This window comes from Pempheris klunzingeri, chromosome 15 (assembly GCF_042242105.1).
Source record: "Pempheris klunzingeri isolate RE-2024b chromosome 15, fPemKlu1.hap1, whole genome shotgun sequence".
Classification (NCBI taxonomy): domain Eukaryota; kingdom Metazoa; phylum Chordata; class Actinopteri; order Acropomatiformes; family Pempheridae; genus Pempheris; species Pempheris klunzingeri.
In genome coordinates, this window is record NC_092026.1 from 4079335 (window position 1) to 4097759 (window position 18425).

The 18425-nt window shown below is 41.9% G+C and overlaps 1 protein-coding gene and 1 long non-coding RNA gene across 2 annotated transcripts; both read left to right on the forward strand.

Moving 5' to 3' along the window:
- The first annotated feature begins 4639 nt into the window (after positions 1 to 4639).
- LOC139214084 (complement factor H-related protein 1-like) lies at positions 4640 to 17433 on the forward strand. Its single transcript, XM_070844824.1, has 9 exons — positions 4640 to 4697; positions 4792 to 4995; positions 5990 to 6169; positions 6291 to 6482; positions 8436 to 8492; positions 8877 to 9038; positions 12108 to 12266; positions 16980 to 17005; positions 17100 to 17433. Exons 1-9 carry the CDS (start codon positions 4640 to 4642, stop codon positions 17130 to 17132), a joined length of 1071 nt encoding a protein of 356 aa, XP_070700925.1. The 3' UTR covers positions 17133 to 17433.
- Positions 10517 to 11022, forward strand: LOC139214627 (uncharacterized). Its single transcript, XR_011585468.1, has 3 exons — positions 10517 to 10583; positions 10655 to 10714; positions 10867 to 11022. It is a non-coding gene; the product is annotated as an uncharacterized lncRNA (long non-coding RNA).
- Positions 17434 to 18425: the final 992 nt, after the last annotated feature.

The window sequence follows — 18425 nt, forward strand, 5'->3', positions numbered from 1 at the left end:
TTTCATTCATGATTTTGACCTTTTAAGAGCCCATTTAATAACAGGATTTGTCTACTTTTCCACTCCCGCTTCTGACCACCGACAAAACAAATTAACGCATCTGATATCGATTACTCAGCAGTTCAGCCAAACAACTCATTTTACATCGGACTCTCCTGCAGTTGGAGAGTTTAACAAACACATTTTTAACCTCACTGTTTTCTGGCAGTGAAGAAACTGAGGCTACAGCTGAATGTCTCCAGAAAAGGGTTGTTCCAGAGGCAGCGGGGTGAGGAGGAAGAGGGATTCATCACTGCTGGCTAAAGGGCAACACACCTTAGATTAAGAAGTGTTTTTCTTGTCTGATGTGCCCTGGACATAGTGAGTATACTTGGGTTTACATTAATGCCATTCACAAGGTGGGATGGAGGTAAAATGAGCAATGATGTTACTAAATAATATCTGTGCCTTCAGAGAGAAAACACTTCTGAATGTTCATCTCTTTTCACATCAGTGCTTCAACAGGAAGCTCTGGAGGCAGGGAGGCATGTTGTTCCCATGACCTCCTGCATCTCAGGCTCCACACACACATCAGGATTCATGTCACCGTCCCTGAGCGAGAGCATCGACCATCTCTGCGCCCCGCCGGCCTTCCCTCCATCCGCTGCTTCACGCCGCCAGGCAGGCCGGCACGTCCCCAGACTACAGCCACAACAATCCCACGGCCAGAGGCATCAGCACACCTCTGAGAGACCGTGCGATCGACTTTACATCCGCTCGCCCCTGTGCTAGTGTGAAAAGGAAGCGTGGAGTGTTCTGCACATACATTCATCTCGTGAGCTTCACTTCTCTGGGGACCTGCAGCCAGAGCTCATAGGTTTTCCTCTATGAAGTCTGTAAAAATCCTCAACATCTCATTTAACTTTGTCCAACAGCTTTTTGCTGCAAGCTCAGGGGCTTCTGATATATTGACTTTTATTGTAAAGGAGCATCTACTCTCTATCATGTGTTCCTTCCACACGTCTTTTAACAGCAGAAATGGGCAGGCTGAGAGGTTTTTGCAGCAAATCCTGCCTGGGTGTCCTGGCTACAGTGAAAGTGTTGAATCCCCAGTAATTATTCTCCAGCTGTATTGACAGATGAAGTCTGTGGGGGATGTTTCCTAAATGTAGTACGAGTAATGAGCACTTTATCTGCTCAGTCCATACTGTGGGAGATTAAGTACCTACTTCCGAGGCTTCTGGCTAAATTTGGGAGGAAGAAAAATCCATCAAATATGAGGAATCTGGAAGCAAATTAAAGCCAAGCCAGACAAATTTCATTCAACATGGCCTCTATTCCCCACTCTGGCACAACAAAGCGTCTTTATTTTATCCTCCCTCAGCTCACTCGTTTCAGCTCACTGCACTGGAGTCGACGGGTGGTGTGAGGTCGAAGGACGAAGGAAGATGCACTGTGGCAAGACACATGATGAATGAGGGAAAAAAAAGAGCCCAGGAGGAAATTGGCAAGAGAGCTTCCTCATCAATCGACGAGGTCAGGATGAGATTGCTAAAGCAGACGGTGGAAGGAGAAATCGATACAGACCTCTGGAGACTGATGGTCTCGCACACAGAGAGAAGGACAAATTGCTTCCAGACCTCCTGCCTCCTTTACAACATCCGACCCCTCAAACCTGTGTCACCTGCTGAGGTCGCCCTTATATGAGATACACTACTCTTTCTGGGTTCATTCTTGGTTTCTGCTGGTTTCTGATGATATTGTCCAGCAAGACCTTTGTGGAGGTCAAATTACTGCAGTGGCAATAATGAATATTTAGTGGATGCACAACAGCACCTCAGTACAAGAAGAAGAACACGATTAACAATTGCTTGACTCGCCTGAGCTCCTAAAAGTCAGTGTTGTTCCTAAAGCACGGTGGCCCAGAGGGGAAAAACCCATCGGATGAACCACATCACGACGTATAATGCACAACATTTCATATAATACACCAACAAATGTAGGAAATGCATTTTATTACCACGTTAACAAACTAGAAAACAGAAAATACAGCAAAACAATAACGTCAACAAAAGATGCAATTTAGACGTTTTGTTAATTTGTTCTCTTCTAAATTTGTAAATGTGCACAACTATTTTTTTAAATGAACACTGTAGAAGTATCTATATTTCATGCAAACAACAAAATATGTTCCCGGTGGGATAAGAACCATAATGGATAACACATGTTGGGTGCTTTCTCAACAGTCATGTATTAGCAGTGAGTCAGGAGGGAGAACAAAGGACAGTCCATAATAATAATAAATGCTAAATAATAGAATTGATTCCACCCTGAAATTCAGGATCCACAGGATGAAGATTAATACAAATGAACTGTTAAAAAGCTATCGGCTGTCAGTCCTGGAATGACAGCTGTCAAAAATACCCCACTGTGCTCAAAACTTGTGGCCGCACAGCTCTGTGAGTGAGTGAGTGACCACTGAGCCGCTAAATGTATAAAACCAGCGTGAGTAGTTTCAGTTAATTATACCAGAGCGAGCAGTAGTGATGGATGGGAGCAGAGCAGGCGTTCTGTTTTGCAGGTGTTTACCCACCTCTGCAGTCCTGCTCTGTGTTCAAAATGTCAGTATTTGGTCATTGCAGAGGTTAAGAAGTGTCTGAATCCACTTCAGACCTTCCTGCAACAGATCCACACTAATCTTTCTATGGGTGTTATAGAAAATACTATAGAATATTATAGGAATATTGTTGGAAACTGTACGTTTATATTCCCTTCGTGCAGAGATGTCTCATTAATTTGACAGTTTGCACTGAAAGCTGTGTGATGGAGGAGGGGAAAAAAAACACGATAGACATGCGTCCCCTCAGTAGATGTCTGGCCAAGGGCACCACAATGTCCCAAAATTATTAATATGTTGCATCAAATGTTCTTGTCTTTTGCCCCTCAGGGCCACAGTAGATAGTCACAATCCAGAGAAACACCTCTTGGTTTCAGCTGTTTAGTATAATACATGTGTCTGTCTGGAGCTCGGCAACTTAAAGGTGTTAAAATGTGTCTCCAATACAGCAAAGCTTCTATATACACACGAAGAAGTGTCACAAACAAGCACACTGAAGTGTGAAATTGCGTGCTTTCATTTCCGGAGTGCATTTCTGAGAAATGAAATCAGCAAGCACAGTGCATGTGAAAAGGGGAAGAATCAAAGAGAACAGTTTTGCTTTTCTTTTTAATGCGTAGCATAAGAGAGACTTTGCCAAGAGAGAACAACTGATCAGAAATACAGGAGTGTAGATTACATATGTGTGTGTGTGTGTGTGTGTGACTTTTTCGTTTGAAATAAAATAAATTAGCACAAAACCCTTTAAAACAGATAAGATAAGACTTCCAGGTTATCAACCAATGAGGAACCAAATTTTCTCAGTATCAGTTTAGCAGTTACTGAAACATTTAATCCTCATTCTCACTGAAATGCTCCTGTAAAACATAAACAATTTGTATTTTTCAGTTATAGTCTTAAAACTCATGTAGGTCTCATGTTGATGAGCACGTCGATGAGGCATTAAAAACTGTCCAGCCTTCTGTTTTGTCTTCAGGTGTGTGGTCACTTCAACCAGATGTTCAGGAGCGACTGGGACTGGATGAAACCATGCAGAGCACCTGAGGAGCCAGCAGATGGCAATCAAAGACTGATGCCAAGGCAAACTGCATGATCACATCCAAATCATCAGATGATTTTAATGCTGAAAATGAAGCCCAGTTCCTCGTCTTTTTCTGTTTTGTAGTCAGTTTTTTTCTTTTATTCATCTGCACTCTGACCTCAGTCCTGACTGTGTTTGGTATTTCCTAATGCTGGCCTCTGACAACAGTAGTCCGGGAAATCACTGAAATCTGGACTGTAAACAAATGAATCAGCATTGTGGGTGCTAAGCTGTGTTAGCAAACATTGAAGAAACACTCCAGAATGCTGCAACACCTGCTGGAATCTTATATACAGAAAATATACACAAATTAGATCTTAAATTAAAGCTTTAAGGCTCCAAATACGCAGTGTATGTAGTGCACCCCTGTATGAAGTGGAGCCAGAAGTGTTCCCTTGCCTGGGTTGGGGAAACTCGCTGGTGAGCATCTGCTGAAAAAATAACATGGAGCCGCCGCCATGTGGGCTCACCAACCGCAGGGGTCGTTACAGGGGTCGGGTGCATGGCAAGCCAGGTGACAGGCCAAGGCGGGTCCTGGGCATCCTGGTAATGGATGGATGGAATATGCAGTGTCATCTTTCAGTGCTGCAGTGTCATCTTTCAGTGCTGACTGTAATCAGATTAAGGTGTTAATGTGTGTTTACAAAACCACTTAGTTCATATGGTTTGTGAGGGTAATACTCATAGAGTGGCTGTAGTAGTGTCCTTACTGTGTATCTCACATGTATCTCTGAGATCAACATGCCAAAAGAGGGGAAAGACACAACAAGTTTATTTATCTGTCCCTGTGTGTACGTATTTGTTTGTAACTTGTTGCAGCAGCAGCGTTATGTCAGAGGCGCAGTGACAAAGGTGTTTGCTCCACATTTCTTAACTTTTTGGTAAAATTCCCTCAGCAATCATTAACTTGTTCTGACCTGAACTGGACTCTTTGCTCTGCTTTGACTTTAATTCCTGACAAAATGTGCATGAGGTATCTTGGATTTGTCCTTCTGGTTTGGCTTCCAGGAGTGCTAAATGGTAAGAACATTCACTTCTATCATCTATCATTCTTTGTTCTGTTTTTAAAAAGAATCATGTCTCTTCAGCGCTCTCTCACTTATCACTGTTTCAGCACCAAGTGCAGCGCGGCCCTGTGGTGTTCCGAGCCTGATAGAAGGTTATTTTGTTCCTGAGCAAGATCCTGAACAAGAAAGTTACTCTCATGGAACCGTGCTCACTTATTCCTGTAACAGCGGACGTAAACCAGCAGTGGAGGGATGGTGGGCAACGAGCAAATGTCAAGAGGGCAACTGGTCTCCTGAGCCAAACTGTATAGGTAGGTGTTCTACAATATCTCCGCTGGTTTATTTAAATGAGGCTCTGAGAACCTGCAGAAGTGTTTTCCAGCTTAAACTGTATGCCACCTTTCATATTTTATGTTTTTTATACTCCCTTGAAGCCTTTATTATTTCTATCACATTCATTCTGTGTTTGAATCCTGCAAAATGATGATATCATCCATCTGTCACTGTGTCCCACTACAGACTAAAAACATCAATGTTCAGTGCTCACGTTTCTGAATGATACTGTTCAATGTTGAGCCTACTAATATCTGTATCTAAGAATTAAATTGTTCTATCCTGTCTGATATAAGTCCAGTATACTTGGTAAAGGGAAAAGTCTACTTCCTGTTTTTCTTTCACTGAAATAAATCTACAAGACCTAACATATTAAATGTTTTTCCTAATTAGACAGAACTTCAGTTCAGGCCTATAAATAGTTTGTTTCCCCACACGTATTAAAGACACAAGGCCATTGGGTGTGGAGGCTTTGCAGTTTTTTCACGAGTAATCTCATCCTCTGCCTTGCCCTCTCTAGTTTCAAGTTTTAAGTGTGTTTCACTTCTGCTAGATCTGATCTAAAAAAAAAAAACATACACCCAACAGTAATGCCACAGGGTCGTGAGGTACACCTGTGCATCAGGGCAGAAAGATGAGACGTTAAGCTACCAGAGGTCAGCAAAAGTAAGACATTCAGGCGTTTTAAGTTACTTATTGAGCGCACTTAATAACGTGTAACTAATTGCTTTTGCTGGTGAGTACTTAGTAAAGCAATGAAGAAGATGAAGATGAATGAATAATGAACTACATTTTTGAAGTAACGTAGCACTGCTGGTCATCAGCCCAAGGTGCAAAGTGATGTTAAAAACAGCAAATCTAAAAGAATAACTTTGAAACATGCACGTGTGAAATGAGGATATTGAAGTGTTTCATCTCTTTGCTCTGAAAGTCAGGAGGTAGTTGGTTGTTTTTGTTCTCTTCTCCCCTCAGATGAAGATGCCTGCATTTCACCAGATATACCCAAAGCAAAATACAAAAAAAGCCAAAATGGTTGGTATGAGGAGGGAGACGAAATAATTATAACATGCGACAAAGGATATGAACCTAAACACCAGGATGCCACAACAATATGTATAAATGGAACATGGTCCTCTGTGCCGGTGTGTGAGAGTAAGTCTGTCAGATGTTCTGTGACCACAGTAATATCAGCGTCTAAATGATTCTTTGGTTTGAAATCAGCAACCATCTGAGCACCTTTACCTATTAATGACAAATGTGTTTGTTTTTGCAGAAAGTGCCCACGCGTGCGGTGAGCCCCCTTATTTCCCCCATGCTGTAATCATTCATCAGAAATACCAGGAGGTGTTTGCTGCAGGTTCAGTGGTGCAGTATGAATGTGAGGATGGATATACTGTGGAGGGAGCAGACACCAAAAAATCCATCTTTTGCGTCGCTGGAAACTGGACTGAAGGCCCAACGTGCAGTAAGAGACCCGTGTGCAGAGATACACAAAAATACAAATGAATAATGAGCGTCCAACCATAGTTTAGAAATCATAACTAGGCCTGAAGGAGTCATATCAGCGTCAGTTTTTATGAAAGAACAAAGAACAACACACAAATGTATTTTAGGATTTATTTATAAATGACTCCCTCCACATAGATATTTTTCAGTGCACACAAAAAAATACTTATCATTGTATGTACATTTAATATAAATTCACATGTAAAAAAACATTTTCATTTTAAATAAATGTAGTAAAAAATCCACAAAGGGAGTTTGTGTGATCTAAGATGCTATTATATTGAAGTTTTGAAGAGCGGCCAATGCTCTGTTGATCTATAGGGGGTCTAAACTCCAGTCAAACTTAGAAATGTGTTAGACCTGTGCTTGCCCAAGTCATCGGCTACTCTTCATCCTTAAATCCTTATCTCTTGTAAAAGTCCAGCATACTGTTTGAAAATTCGAACATTAAAACACAAATCTAGCCATTGTGCTGTGCATGTACAGTTCTGTGCAAAAGTTTTAATCAGGTGTGAAGAAATGCTGCAAAAATCAAATCAGTATTTGGCGTGACCACCCTTTGCCTTCAGAACAGCATCAGCTCCTCCAGGTTCATCTGCACACAGTTTTTAAAGGAACTCAACTAGGAACTAGTTGAAGAATTGATGGATGGATGGCAACGTAGAGGTTGGCAGTATTCACTCTTGTACAACACTGAAGAGAACAGCATGCACAGTACCAGGCTGTTTGGACACACCTTCTAATGAAATGGTTTTTCTTTATTCTTATTATTATTTACATCATAGATTAATACTGAAGATTTCAAACCTATGGAGGAACGCCTATGGAATTATGTAGTTAACAAAAAATTATTAAACAAACCAGTTCATCATACAGCTTGATGGTCTACCTGCTGGGTATTGCGGCATGATACACTTCCAATGGTGCCTTGTGTAGAGGTGTTCTCCCGAGAGATCTCTTCCTGGGGCTGCTTCTCTAAACTGTCATCAAAGCAAAAGGTGGCTGCTTTGAAGAATCTAAAATATAAAACATATTCTGGTTTGTGTAACAATTTTTTTACTACATGATTCCATATGTGTTCCCTCGTACTTTTGAGCATCAGATATATTGCAAATTGTCAACAGTTCTTTTCAGTCAGGCCTTTTTCCTATTTATTAAACCTCTCTTGATGGTGATAAATCACTACAAACCAACATCAAACTTGCCTTTTCTGGGAAAGGTCATTGAAAGGGTTGTTTTTCTGCAGTTTAACAGGTTCCTGGTGCAAAATAATCCCCTCAGTCTCTTTCCATCTGGTTTTAGATCACAACACAGCACTGAGACTGCACTTGTTAAAGTTTTAAATGACATCCATCTGAGTAGCGACACATCGAAAATCTCAGTTTATTGGATCTCAGTGCTGCATTTGATACTGTTGACCATGAAATACTGATTGGCAGATTAGAAAAGTGGGTGGGACTGTCTGGTGCCATGTTAAACTGGATCAAATCTTACTTACAGGATAGGGACTACTTTGTGTCAATTCGTAATTTTAAATCTGAGTGAACAAAAATAACATTTGGGGTTCCTCAAGGGTCCATTCTTGGACCTCTTCTTTTTAACGTTTATATGTTTCCCCTTGCTCAGATCATTGAATCCTGCAACATCTCATATCATACCTATGCAGATGTCGCACCATTCTATGTAACAGTGTTTTTGACCCCAAACAAGCTTTAACTATTTATTTTCTTGTGCTTTTATCTTTTACAATGTATGTATATATGTTTTGCAATGCAGTTTAATGTTTCTATGTTTTGTTTTTATTGTATTGTGTTTTATGCCCCTGTAAAGCACTTTGAATTGCCTTGTGCCTGAAAGGTGCTATATAAATAGATTTGCCTTGCCTTGCCTTTATCTGTTCTGTATCCTACAGGATCTTCTACCACCTCTGGCTCCAATGACAGAAACAGTAGACCTATATTTGATACAGGTAAAACATTTATGCTCATTGCTCCTTTTACACCATATTTCTTCACTAGCTAAATTGTTATTGTGTAATGAAAAAGATGAATTTATAACCACTCAAAGAAATATATGTATCATGTTTGTGATTTAGGGATACTTGGGTCATAGCTTTTGCCCATTACTGTAGAGACCTGGTTTTCAGCTGTCAACAATGATACCTCTACCTCAGAAGTGCTTTCCGACAACTATTACTATACTATTGTCTATGTTAATTGGTGGGAAGCCGGTGAGGGATTGAGTCTTTATCACTGCACTAATGATAAGTTTAACAATATGTGCTGTTTTTGCTGTGATCACTGTTTCACAGAGATACTATCACTGTGTTAAATAACCTCTTATTACATTTCAGTGGACCGCTGTGGAGCACTCCCACATGTTCCTCATGGTGTTGTTGTGCAACAGGATCGAAGGTTTTTGAGATATCAGTGTAATGATTATTACACACGAGTTGGTTTAGACACTGTGGTATGTTACAGTGATGGCAGTTGGTCACAACTACCCGTCTGCGAAGGTATAAACAACACATTTACCACAGTTTTGGTGGGAAGCCAGTGAGGGATTGGGTCTTTATCACTGCACTAATGACTCGTACTGATTGCTTGGGGTGCCTGCAGGGGAGACAGTGGGATGTGGTCGGGATAGTGAGTATTTTCAGTGTGTTACACCCTCCCTGTGAAGCTTATCGCTGGCAGGTGAACAGAAGTAGTCTAACTGGTGACGCTGTGTGGTGGCAAAGACCACAGTGCAGTGGAATCAGGAATTCCACTTGGGACAAAACCTCCAAGTGTAAAAACCTTGGTTTTAGGTAAACAGGCTGCTTTTTACAATAAGTGTAACGATATGTGCTTAAATCTGCGTCTAGTTAAAACAAAGACTTGGTTCTCTCTGCTGATAAAGATGAAAATTGGTTGTATATCCTTTTTTTAATCAAATATCCAACTGCAATATGCTATTTGTACTGCTAATGTTCTTCCACTTCAACAGGCAATGGAACCAGACCAGGTGCTGGACAGGACAGAACATCTGTTGCTAGTGGGACACAACCTTCAAGTGGAGGTAGTTTATTGATCTGCATTGATATTAGTATGTTCATTTACATAACCTCACTATCTAATGTCTGTTTTTAGGCAGAGGAACCAAACCAGGTGGAGGTACATCTGCCAGTGCGATAACACCTGCAGGTGGAGGTAGCTTGACCTTTCTGTCTTTGTAGGAAAAACTGTGTTTTACAGTAGATATTAAATACATTAAACTATCACTTGAATTATAATTATTATGGCCTCCATCACTGTTTCACAGATACTATCACTGTGTTAAATAACCTCTTATTACATTTCAGTCGGCCGCTGTGGAGCACCCCCAAATGTTCCTCATGGTGTTGTTGTGCAACAGAATCAAACCTTTTTGAGATATCAGTGTAATAAATATTACAAACTAGTTGGTTTAGACACTGTGGTATGTTACAGTGATGGCAGTTGGTCACAACTACCCGTCTGCAAAGGTGTAAACATCACATTTACCACAGTTTTGGTGGGAAGCCGGTGAGGGATTGTGTCTTTATCACTGAACTAATGACTCGTACTGATTGCTTGGGGTGCCCGCAGGGGAGACAGTGGGATGTGGTCGGGATAGTGAGTATTTTCAGTGTGTTACACCCTCCCTGTGAAGCTTATCGCTGGCAGGTGAACAGAAGTAGTCTAACTGGTGACGCTGTGTGGTGGCAAAGACCACAGTGCAGTGGAATCAGGAATTCCACTTGGGACAAAATCAAGGATTTAATCAAGTGTAAAAACCTTGGTTTTAGGTAAACAGGCTGCTTTTTACAATAAGTGTAACGATATGTGCTTAAATCTGCGTCTAGTTAAAACAAAGACTTGGTTCTCTCTGCTGATAAAGATGAAAATTGGTTGTATATCCTTTTTTTTAATCAAATATCCAACTGCAATATGCTATTTGTACTGCTAATGTTCTTCCACTTCAACAGGCAAAGGAACCAGACCAGGTGCTGGACAGGACAGAACATCTGTTGCTAGTGGGACACAACCTTCAAGTGGAGGTAGTTTATTGATCTGCATTGATATTAGTATGTTCATTTACATAACCTCACTATCTAATGTCTGTTTTTAGGCAGAGGAACCAAACCAGGTGGAGGTACATCTGCCAGTGCGATAACACCTGCAGGTGGAGGTAGCTTGACCTTTCTGTCTTTGTAGGAAAAACTGTGTTTTACAGTAGATATTAAATACATTAAACTATCACTTGAATTATAATTATTATGGCCTCCATCACTGTTTCACAGATACTATCACTGTGTTAAATAACCTCTTATTACATTTCAGTCGGCCGCTGTGGAGCACCCCCAAATGTTCCTCATGGTGTTGTTGTGCAACAGAATCAAACCTTTTTGAGATATCAGTGTAATAAATATTACAAACTAGTTGGTTTAGACACTGTGGTATGTTACAGTGATGGCAGTTGGTCACAACTACCCGTCTGCGAAGGTATAAACAACACATTTACCACAGTTTTGGTGGGAAGCCGGTGAGGGATTGTGTCTTTATCACTGAACTAATGACTCGTACTGATTGCTTGGGGTGCCTGCAGGGGAGACAGTGGGATGTGGTCGGGATAGTGAGTATTTTCAGTGTGTTACACCCTCCCTGTGAAGCTTATCACTGGCAGGTGAACAGAAGTAGTCTAACTGGTGACGCTGTGTGGTGGCAAAGACCACAGTGCAGTGGAATCAGGAATTCCACTTGGGACAAAACCTCCAAGTGTAAAAACCTTGGTTTTAGGTAAACAGGCTGCTTTTTACAATAAGTGTAACGATATGTGCTTAAATCTGCGTCTAGTTAAAACAAAGACTTGGTTCTCTCTGCTGATAAAGATGAAAATTGGTTGTATATCCTTTTTTTTAATCAAATATCCCACTGCAATATGCTATTTGTACTGCTAATGATCTTCCACTTCAACAGGCAAAGGAACCAGACCAGGTGCTGGACAGGACAGAACATCTGTTGCTAGTGGGACACAACCTTCAAGTGGAGGTAGTTTATTGATCTGCATTGATATTAGTATGTTCATTTACATAACCTCACTATCTAATGTCTGTTTTTAGGCAGAGGAACCAAACCAGGTGGAGGTACATCTGCCAGTGCGATAACACCTGCAGGTGGAGGTAGCTTGACCTTTCTGTCTTTGTAGGAAAAATTGTGTTTTACAGTAGATATTAAATACATTAAACTATCACTTGAATTATAATTATTATGGCCTCCATCACTGTTTCACAGATACTATCACTGTGTTAAATAACCTCTTATTACATTTCAGTCGGCCGCTGTGGAGCACCCCCAAATGTTCCTCATGGTGTTGTTGTGCAACAGAATCAAACCTTTTTGAGATATCAGTGTAATAAATATTACAAACGAGTTGGTGAAGACACTGTGGTATGTTACAGTGATGGCAGGTGGTCACAACTACCCGTCTGCGAAGGTATAAACATCACATTTACCACAGTTTTCATTCCAAAAGTCTGTCAAATAATTACACATATGTTGTTTTTTCTGTCGATTTTGTGCAGATGCATTCTGTGTCCTGGATCCTGCCAATGTTCCGTCCGTTGTTAGGCCAAGTGGAAGGGAATATTTTAAAGAAGGAGAGAGGAAGTATGTCCATTGTATGTGGGATTATTTCAGCGCCGGTGCTCATTGCATTCAGGGAAGAATGTATTTTACCCGCTGTAAGTATATAAGTCAGCGCTTAACATCTTAATTTGCCACAATGCTGTCAGGACAAATGTAGAATAACACCAGTCTTTAATAACACAATCAGAAATTTAGTGAATCAGACCTCAGTAACAAATGTTTGTGTGAATGAAAGCGTCTACTGAAATATTCACTGCTGTGCTGCTCTTTCTTTTAGGTTGTCATAATAATGACCATTATCGTGTAAGTGTTATTCATTTATTTACTTACTTTATTATTGTTGTTTTGTGCATAATGTTTGACAACACTTATTGCTTATTGTCTGTGTTGTAACCAGGGACTTTGCCAGGAAAGCACAGCAGTGGAGTAACTGCTGGACTGATGACGAAAGCCAAATTGGGGCCTTTTGAAATATCGACGACTTGCCAATCAGCAGAGCCCTGCTGCTCGCAAGGCTAACCAGGATCATTACAGTTTATGTAACCTTGTAGATTAAACAGATCTAATATGTTATCACATTTATTAGATACTGGATCATCATGAATGCTGGTGTACGCAAACAATGTGACGACCACTGGACTCCAAAAATGTGAATTCAAGTTCAGATGAGACATAAATCCTCCTTTGCAGCATATTCATATTTGATTGCCTAAAGATTCCCTCCAGCCATGTTGAACAACATATAAAAATACTTTGCTTTGAATGATAAGTTGTGTTGGACGTAGTTTTTCTATGAAGTTACAAAGTAACTAGAGTAACTGCTCTGAGCAGCTGTTCTCTTCCAATGTTGTCATATTAAAGATCATCAAACATGTTCCCAACATGCTTGTTACTTTGACCTGGTGTGGTGTGGTGTGGTGTTGGTGTGGTGTTGGTGTGGTGTGGTGTGGTGTGGTGTGGTGTGGTGTTAGTGTGGTGTTAGTGTGGTGTTGGTGTGGTGTTGGTGTGGTGTGGTGTGGTGTGGTGTGGTGTTAGTGTGGTGTGGTGTGGTGTTGGTGTGGTGTGGTGTTGGTGTGGTGTGGTGTGGTGTGGTGTGGTGTTAGTGTGGTGTGGTGTGGTGTTGGTGTGGTGTGGTGTGGTGTGGTGTGGTGTGGTGTGGTGTGGTGTGGTGTGGTGTGGTGTGGTGTTAGTGTGGTGTGGTGTGGTGTGGTGTTAGTGTGGTGTTAGTGTGGTGTTAGTGTGGTGTTGGTGTGGTGTTGGTGTGGTGTGGTGTGGTGTGGTGTGGTGTTAGTGTGGTGTGGTGTGGTGTTGGTGTGGTGTGGTGTGGTGTGGTGTGGTGTTAGTGTGGTGTGGTGTGGTGTTGGTGTGGTGTGGTGTGGTGTGGTGTTGGTGTGGTGTGGTGTTGGTGTGGTGTGGTGTTGGTGTGGTGTGGTGTGGTGTGGTGTGGTGTTGGTGTGGTGTTGGTGTGGTGTGGTGTTGGTGTGGTGTGGTGTGGTGTGGTGTGGTGTTAGTGTGGTGTGGTGTTGGTGTGGTGTGGTGTGGTGTGGTGTGGTGTTAGTGTGGTGTTAGTGTGGTGTGGTGTGGTGTTGGTGTGGTGTGGTGTGGTGTGGTGTTGGTGTGGTGTTGGTGTGGTGTGGTGTGGTGTGGTGTTGGTGTGGTGTGGTGTGGTGTGGTGTGGTGTGGTGTGGTGTTGGTGTGGTGTGGTGTGGTGTGGTGTTAGTGTGGTGTTGGTGTGGTGTTGGTGTGGTGTTAGTGTGGTGTGGTGTGGTGTTGGTGTGGTGTTAGTGTGGTGTGGTGTGGTGTGGTGTGGTGTGGTGTTGGTGTGGTGTGGTGTGGTGTGGTGTGGTGTTGGTGTGGTGTGGTGTTGGTGTGGTGTGGTGTGGTGTGGTGTGGTGTGGTGTGGTGTGGTGTGGTGTGGTGTTAGTGTGGTGTTGGTGTGGTGTTGGTGTGTTGTTAGTGTGGTGTGGTGTTGGTGTGGTGTGGTGTTGGTGTGGTGTGGTGTTGGTGTGGTGTGGTGTGGTGTGGTGTGGTGTGGTGTGGTGTGGTGTGGTGTTGGTGTGGTGTTGGTGTGAGCCAACCAGAATCCACAAATGTTCAGGCACAGGACTGACCTCTGATCGCACCAGTCCAGGAAATCATTTTGAAATTTGGACTCTAAGTAATCAAATAGATTTTTGTAGGGAGAGTTTTACCGCTAATGACCCGTTGGTTGTAATTATTACAAAATTCACATCATCTGACGTCTAGAAACAACACTGAACACAAAAACTGAACAAAATAATGTTTGAGAAACTTCATTCAGAAATACTTTTGCAAAGGTGACTGATGTGAATCTGTAGTGGTCCAAACATTCTCTCCTTCTAATAACTAATAATTCTAACCAACATGTTTGTGTCAAGTCAGTCTGAATGCTTAAGAAAAGGGAGGAGATGCATCTTAGAGAGTATTTCTGTGTTTTTGTAACTGTGTGCATGTAGCCTGTTTGCCCATTGTGTTGGCTCCAGAGCAACAACATGGTGCCTGAGTGTTTACTCCACAAACCTTTTGGGGGAAGGCCCCCAACAATAATTAACCGGTTCTGATCTGGACGAGGCTCCCGACTCTACTTTGTCGTGGGACGATTTAATTCCTGACAAGATGTGGAACAGATATCTTGGATTTGCTCTTCTCATTTGGATTCCTCAAGTGCTTCGTGGTAAGAATATTGAACACTTTTCACATTCAACCATTTGTACTTGTTGAGAACAAATTCAGTCACTGCAGAGTTATCTTGCTCATGGTTGCGTTTTAGCACAACGTGCAGCACAGTCCTGTAGTGCTCCCAGGCTGGATGGTGGCTTCTTTGCCCCAAAGCAAGAGACATATGCTCATGGAGCCCAGCTGACCTATACCTGCAATAATGGACTTAAGCCACCAGTCAAGGGCTGGTGGTCATTAAGCGTATGTCAGAATGGCAAATGGTCTCATAAACCACAATGTAGTTTCAGGGTTCATGGTCTGATGTAGGGTCTGCAATTAACTGGTCACTAAACAGCGATTGTCCTACCATAGCTTAGAAATCATAACTCAGCATGGAACTCTGCAGCTCCCAGACCATTACAACAGAAATTATTTGGGTTTTTGCAAGAGAAAATACAGTCATATTGATGTAGTGATGTGATATATGATCAAGAGTCTGCACAGGGTGTTTCATTTTTATTGACCGTGCTTCTTGACGTGGCCATATAGCAAAAAATAGATGTGGAATCTGTCAAAAAATAGACTAGCCACATTTTTTAGTGGAGCAGAGTGGACAGTCACTCTTGGGATGATTCTGAAACTAGTGGAATCACAAGGACTTACTGGAGAAGCCACGATCACCTTCGATGGTCTATACCGCTTATCCGTCAGGGAGCTGGAGCCAATCCCAGCTGACTTCACACATAGAGAGACAGACAACCACTCACTCTCACACTCACAGGCAATGTAGAGTCACCAATTAACCTAATGTGCATGTCTTTGGATTGTGGGAGGAAGCCGCTAGCGTGGGGAGAACATGCAAACTCCACACAGAAAGACCCCAGGTTCAAACCGGGATTCGAACCTGGAACCTTCCTGCCGTGAGGCAACAGTGATAACCACAGCACCACCATGTCGTCCATCAGAACGAATCAAGCTGTGAAAACACAGGAACATTTCACCAAATATGAAAGTCTCATAGAAACCTATTCACAATAAGGACTTAGTTCTGTACACATACACCTTTATCTGTTCTGTATCCTGCAGGATCTTCTACCACCTCTGGCTCCAATGACAGCGGATCCATCATTGTAACAGGTAACAGCTCCTTTTACACCAAATATGTTAGAATTATTTTCTATATGTCTTTGATGTAACTCAAATATTTCTTACCAGTAGCTGTAATGAAAAAGAGGAATTTATAACCACTCAAAGAAATATATGTATCATGTTTGTGATTTAGGGATACTTGGGTCATAACTCTGCCCATTACTGTAGAGACCTGGTTTTCAGCTGTCAACAATGATACCTCTACCTCAGAAGTGCTTTCCAACAACTATTACTATACTATTGTCTATGTTAATTGGTGGGAAGCCGGTGAGGGATTGAGTCTTTATCACTGCACTAATGATAAGTTTAACAATATGTGCTGTTTTTGCTGTGATCACTGTTTCACAGAGATACTATCACTGTGTTAAATAACCTCTTTCACATTTCAGTGGACCGCTGTGGAGCACTCCCAAATGTTCCTCATGGTGTTGTTGTGCAACAGGATCGAAGGTTTTTGAAATATCAGTGTATTGATTATTACAAACGAGTTGGTGAAGACACTGTGGTATGTTACAGTGATGGCACTTGGTCACAACTACCCGTCTGCGAAGGTATAAACATCACATTTACCACAGTTTTCATTCCAAAAGTCTGTGAAATAATTATACATATGTTGTTTTTTCTGTCGATTTTGTGCAGATGCATTCTGTGTCCTGGATCCTGCCAATGTTCCGTCCGTTGTTAGGCCAACTGGAAGGGAATATTTTAAAGAAGGAGAGAGGAAGTATGTCCCTTGTATGTGGTATTATTTCAGCGCCATTGCTCATTGCATTCAGGGAAGAATACGTTTAACCCGCTGTAAGTATATAAGTCAGCGCTTAACATCTTAATTTGCCACAATGCTGTCAGGACAAATGTAGAATAACACCAGTCTTTAATAACACAATCAGAAATTTAGTGAATCAGACCTCAGTAACAAATGTTTGTGTGAATGAAAGCGTCTACTGAAATATTCACTGCTGTGCTGCTCTTTCTTTTAGGTTGTCATTATAATGACCATTATCGTGTAAGTGTTATTCATTTATTTACTTACTTTATTATTGTTGTTTTGTGCATAATGTTTGACAACACTTATTGCTTATTGTCTGTGTTGTAACCAGGGACTTTGCCAGGAAAGCGCAGCAGTGGAGTAACTGCTGGACTGATGACGAAAGCCAAATTGGGGCCTTTTGAAATATCGACGACTTGCCAATCAGCAGAGCCCTGCTGCTCGCAAGGCTAACCAGGATCATTACAGTTTATGTAACCTTGTAGATTAAACAGATCTAATATGTTATCACATTTATTAGATACTGGATCATCATGAATGCTGGTGTACGCAAACAATGTGACGACCACTGGACTCCAAAAATGTGAATTCAAGTTCAGATGAGACATAAATCCTCCTTTGCAGCATATTCATATTTGATTGCCTAAAGATTCCCTCCAGCCATGTTGAACAACATATAAAAATACTTTGCTTTGAATGATAAGTTGTGTTGGACGTAGTTTTTCTATGAAGTTACAAAGTAACTAGAGTAACTGCTCTGAGCAGCTGTTCTCTTCCAATGTTGTCATATTAAAGATCATCAAACATGTTCCCAACATGCTTGTTACTTTGACCTGGTGTGGTGTGGTGTGGTGTGGTGTGGTGTGGTGTTGATGTGGTGTTGGTATGGTGTGGTGTGGTGTTGGTGTTGGTGTTGGTGTTGGTGTGGTGTTGGTGTGGTGTTAGTGTGGTGTTGGTGTTGGTGTTGGTGTTGGTGTTGGTGTGGTGTTGGTGTGGTGTTAGTGTGGTGTGGTGTGGTGTTGGTGTGGTGTTAGTGTGGTGTGGTGTGTTGGTGTGGTGTGGTGTGGTGTTGGTGTGGTGTTAGTGTGGTGTGGTGTGTTGGTGTGGTGTTGGTGTTGGTGTGGTGTTAGTGTGGTGTGGTGTGGTGTGGTGTGGTGTTAGTGTGGTGTGGTGTGGTGTGGTGTTGGTGTTGGTGTTGGTGTTGGTGTTGGTGTTGGTGTTGGTGTTGGTGTTGGTGTTGGTGTGGTGTTGGTGTGGTGTTGGTGTTGGTGTTGGTGTTGGTGTTGGTGTGGTGTTGGTGTGGTGTCAGCTTATTAGCTGATTAGCTTGACTTTCCAAAGGTAGTATGTTAGAAATATGGGTAAGTCAAGAGAATTGTCCAAAAAGTTAAGAGAGGAAATCATTGCCTTGTGCAAAGAGGGAAAAGGATACAAAAAGATAGCAAAGGCACTGAATGTTCCTAGAGATACTGTTGGAAGCACTGAAGACTTTAGGCGCCACCAGTAGGCCTGCATTCTGGGAGCGCAGAGCTCTCGTGGCGGAGAACGGTACAATGAGCTCTTAAAGATATGATGGGGCCTGACCATTAAGAGCTTTGTTAATGAGGAGAAGGATTTTAAATTCTATTCTGTATTTTACCAGGAGCCAGTGAAGAGAA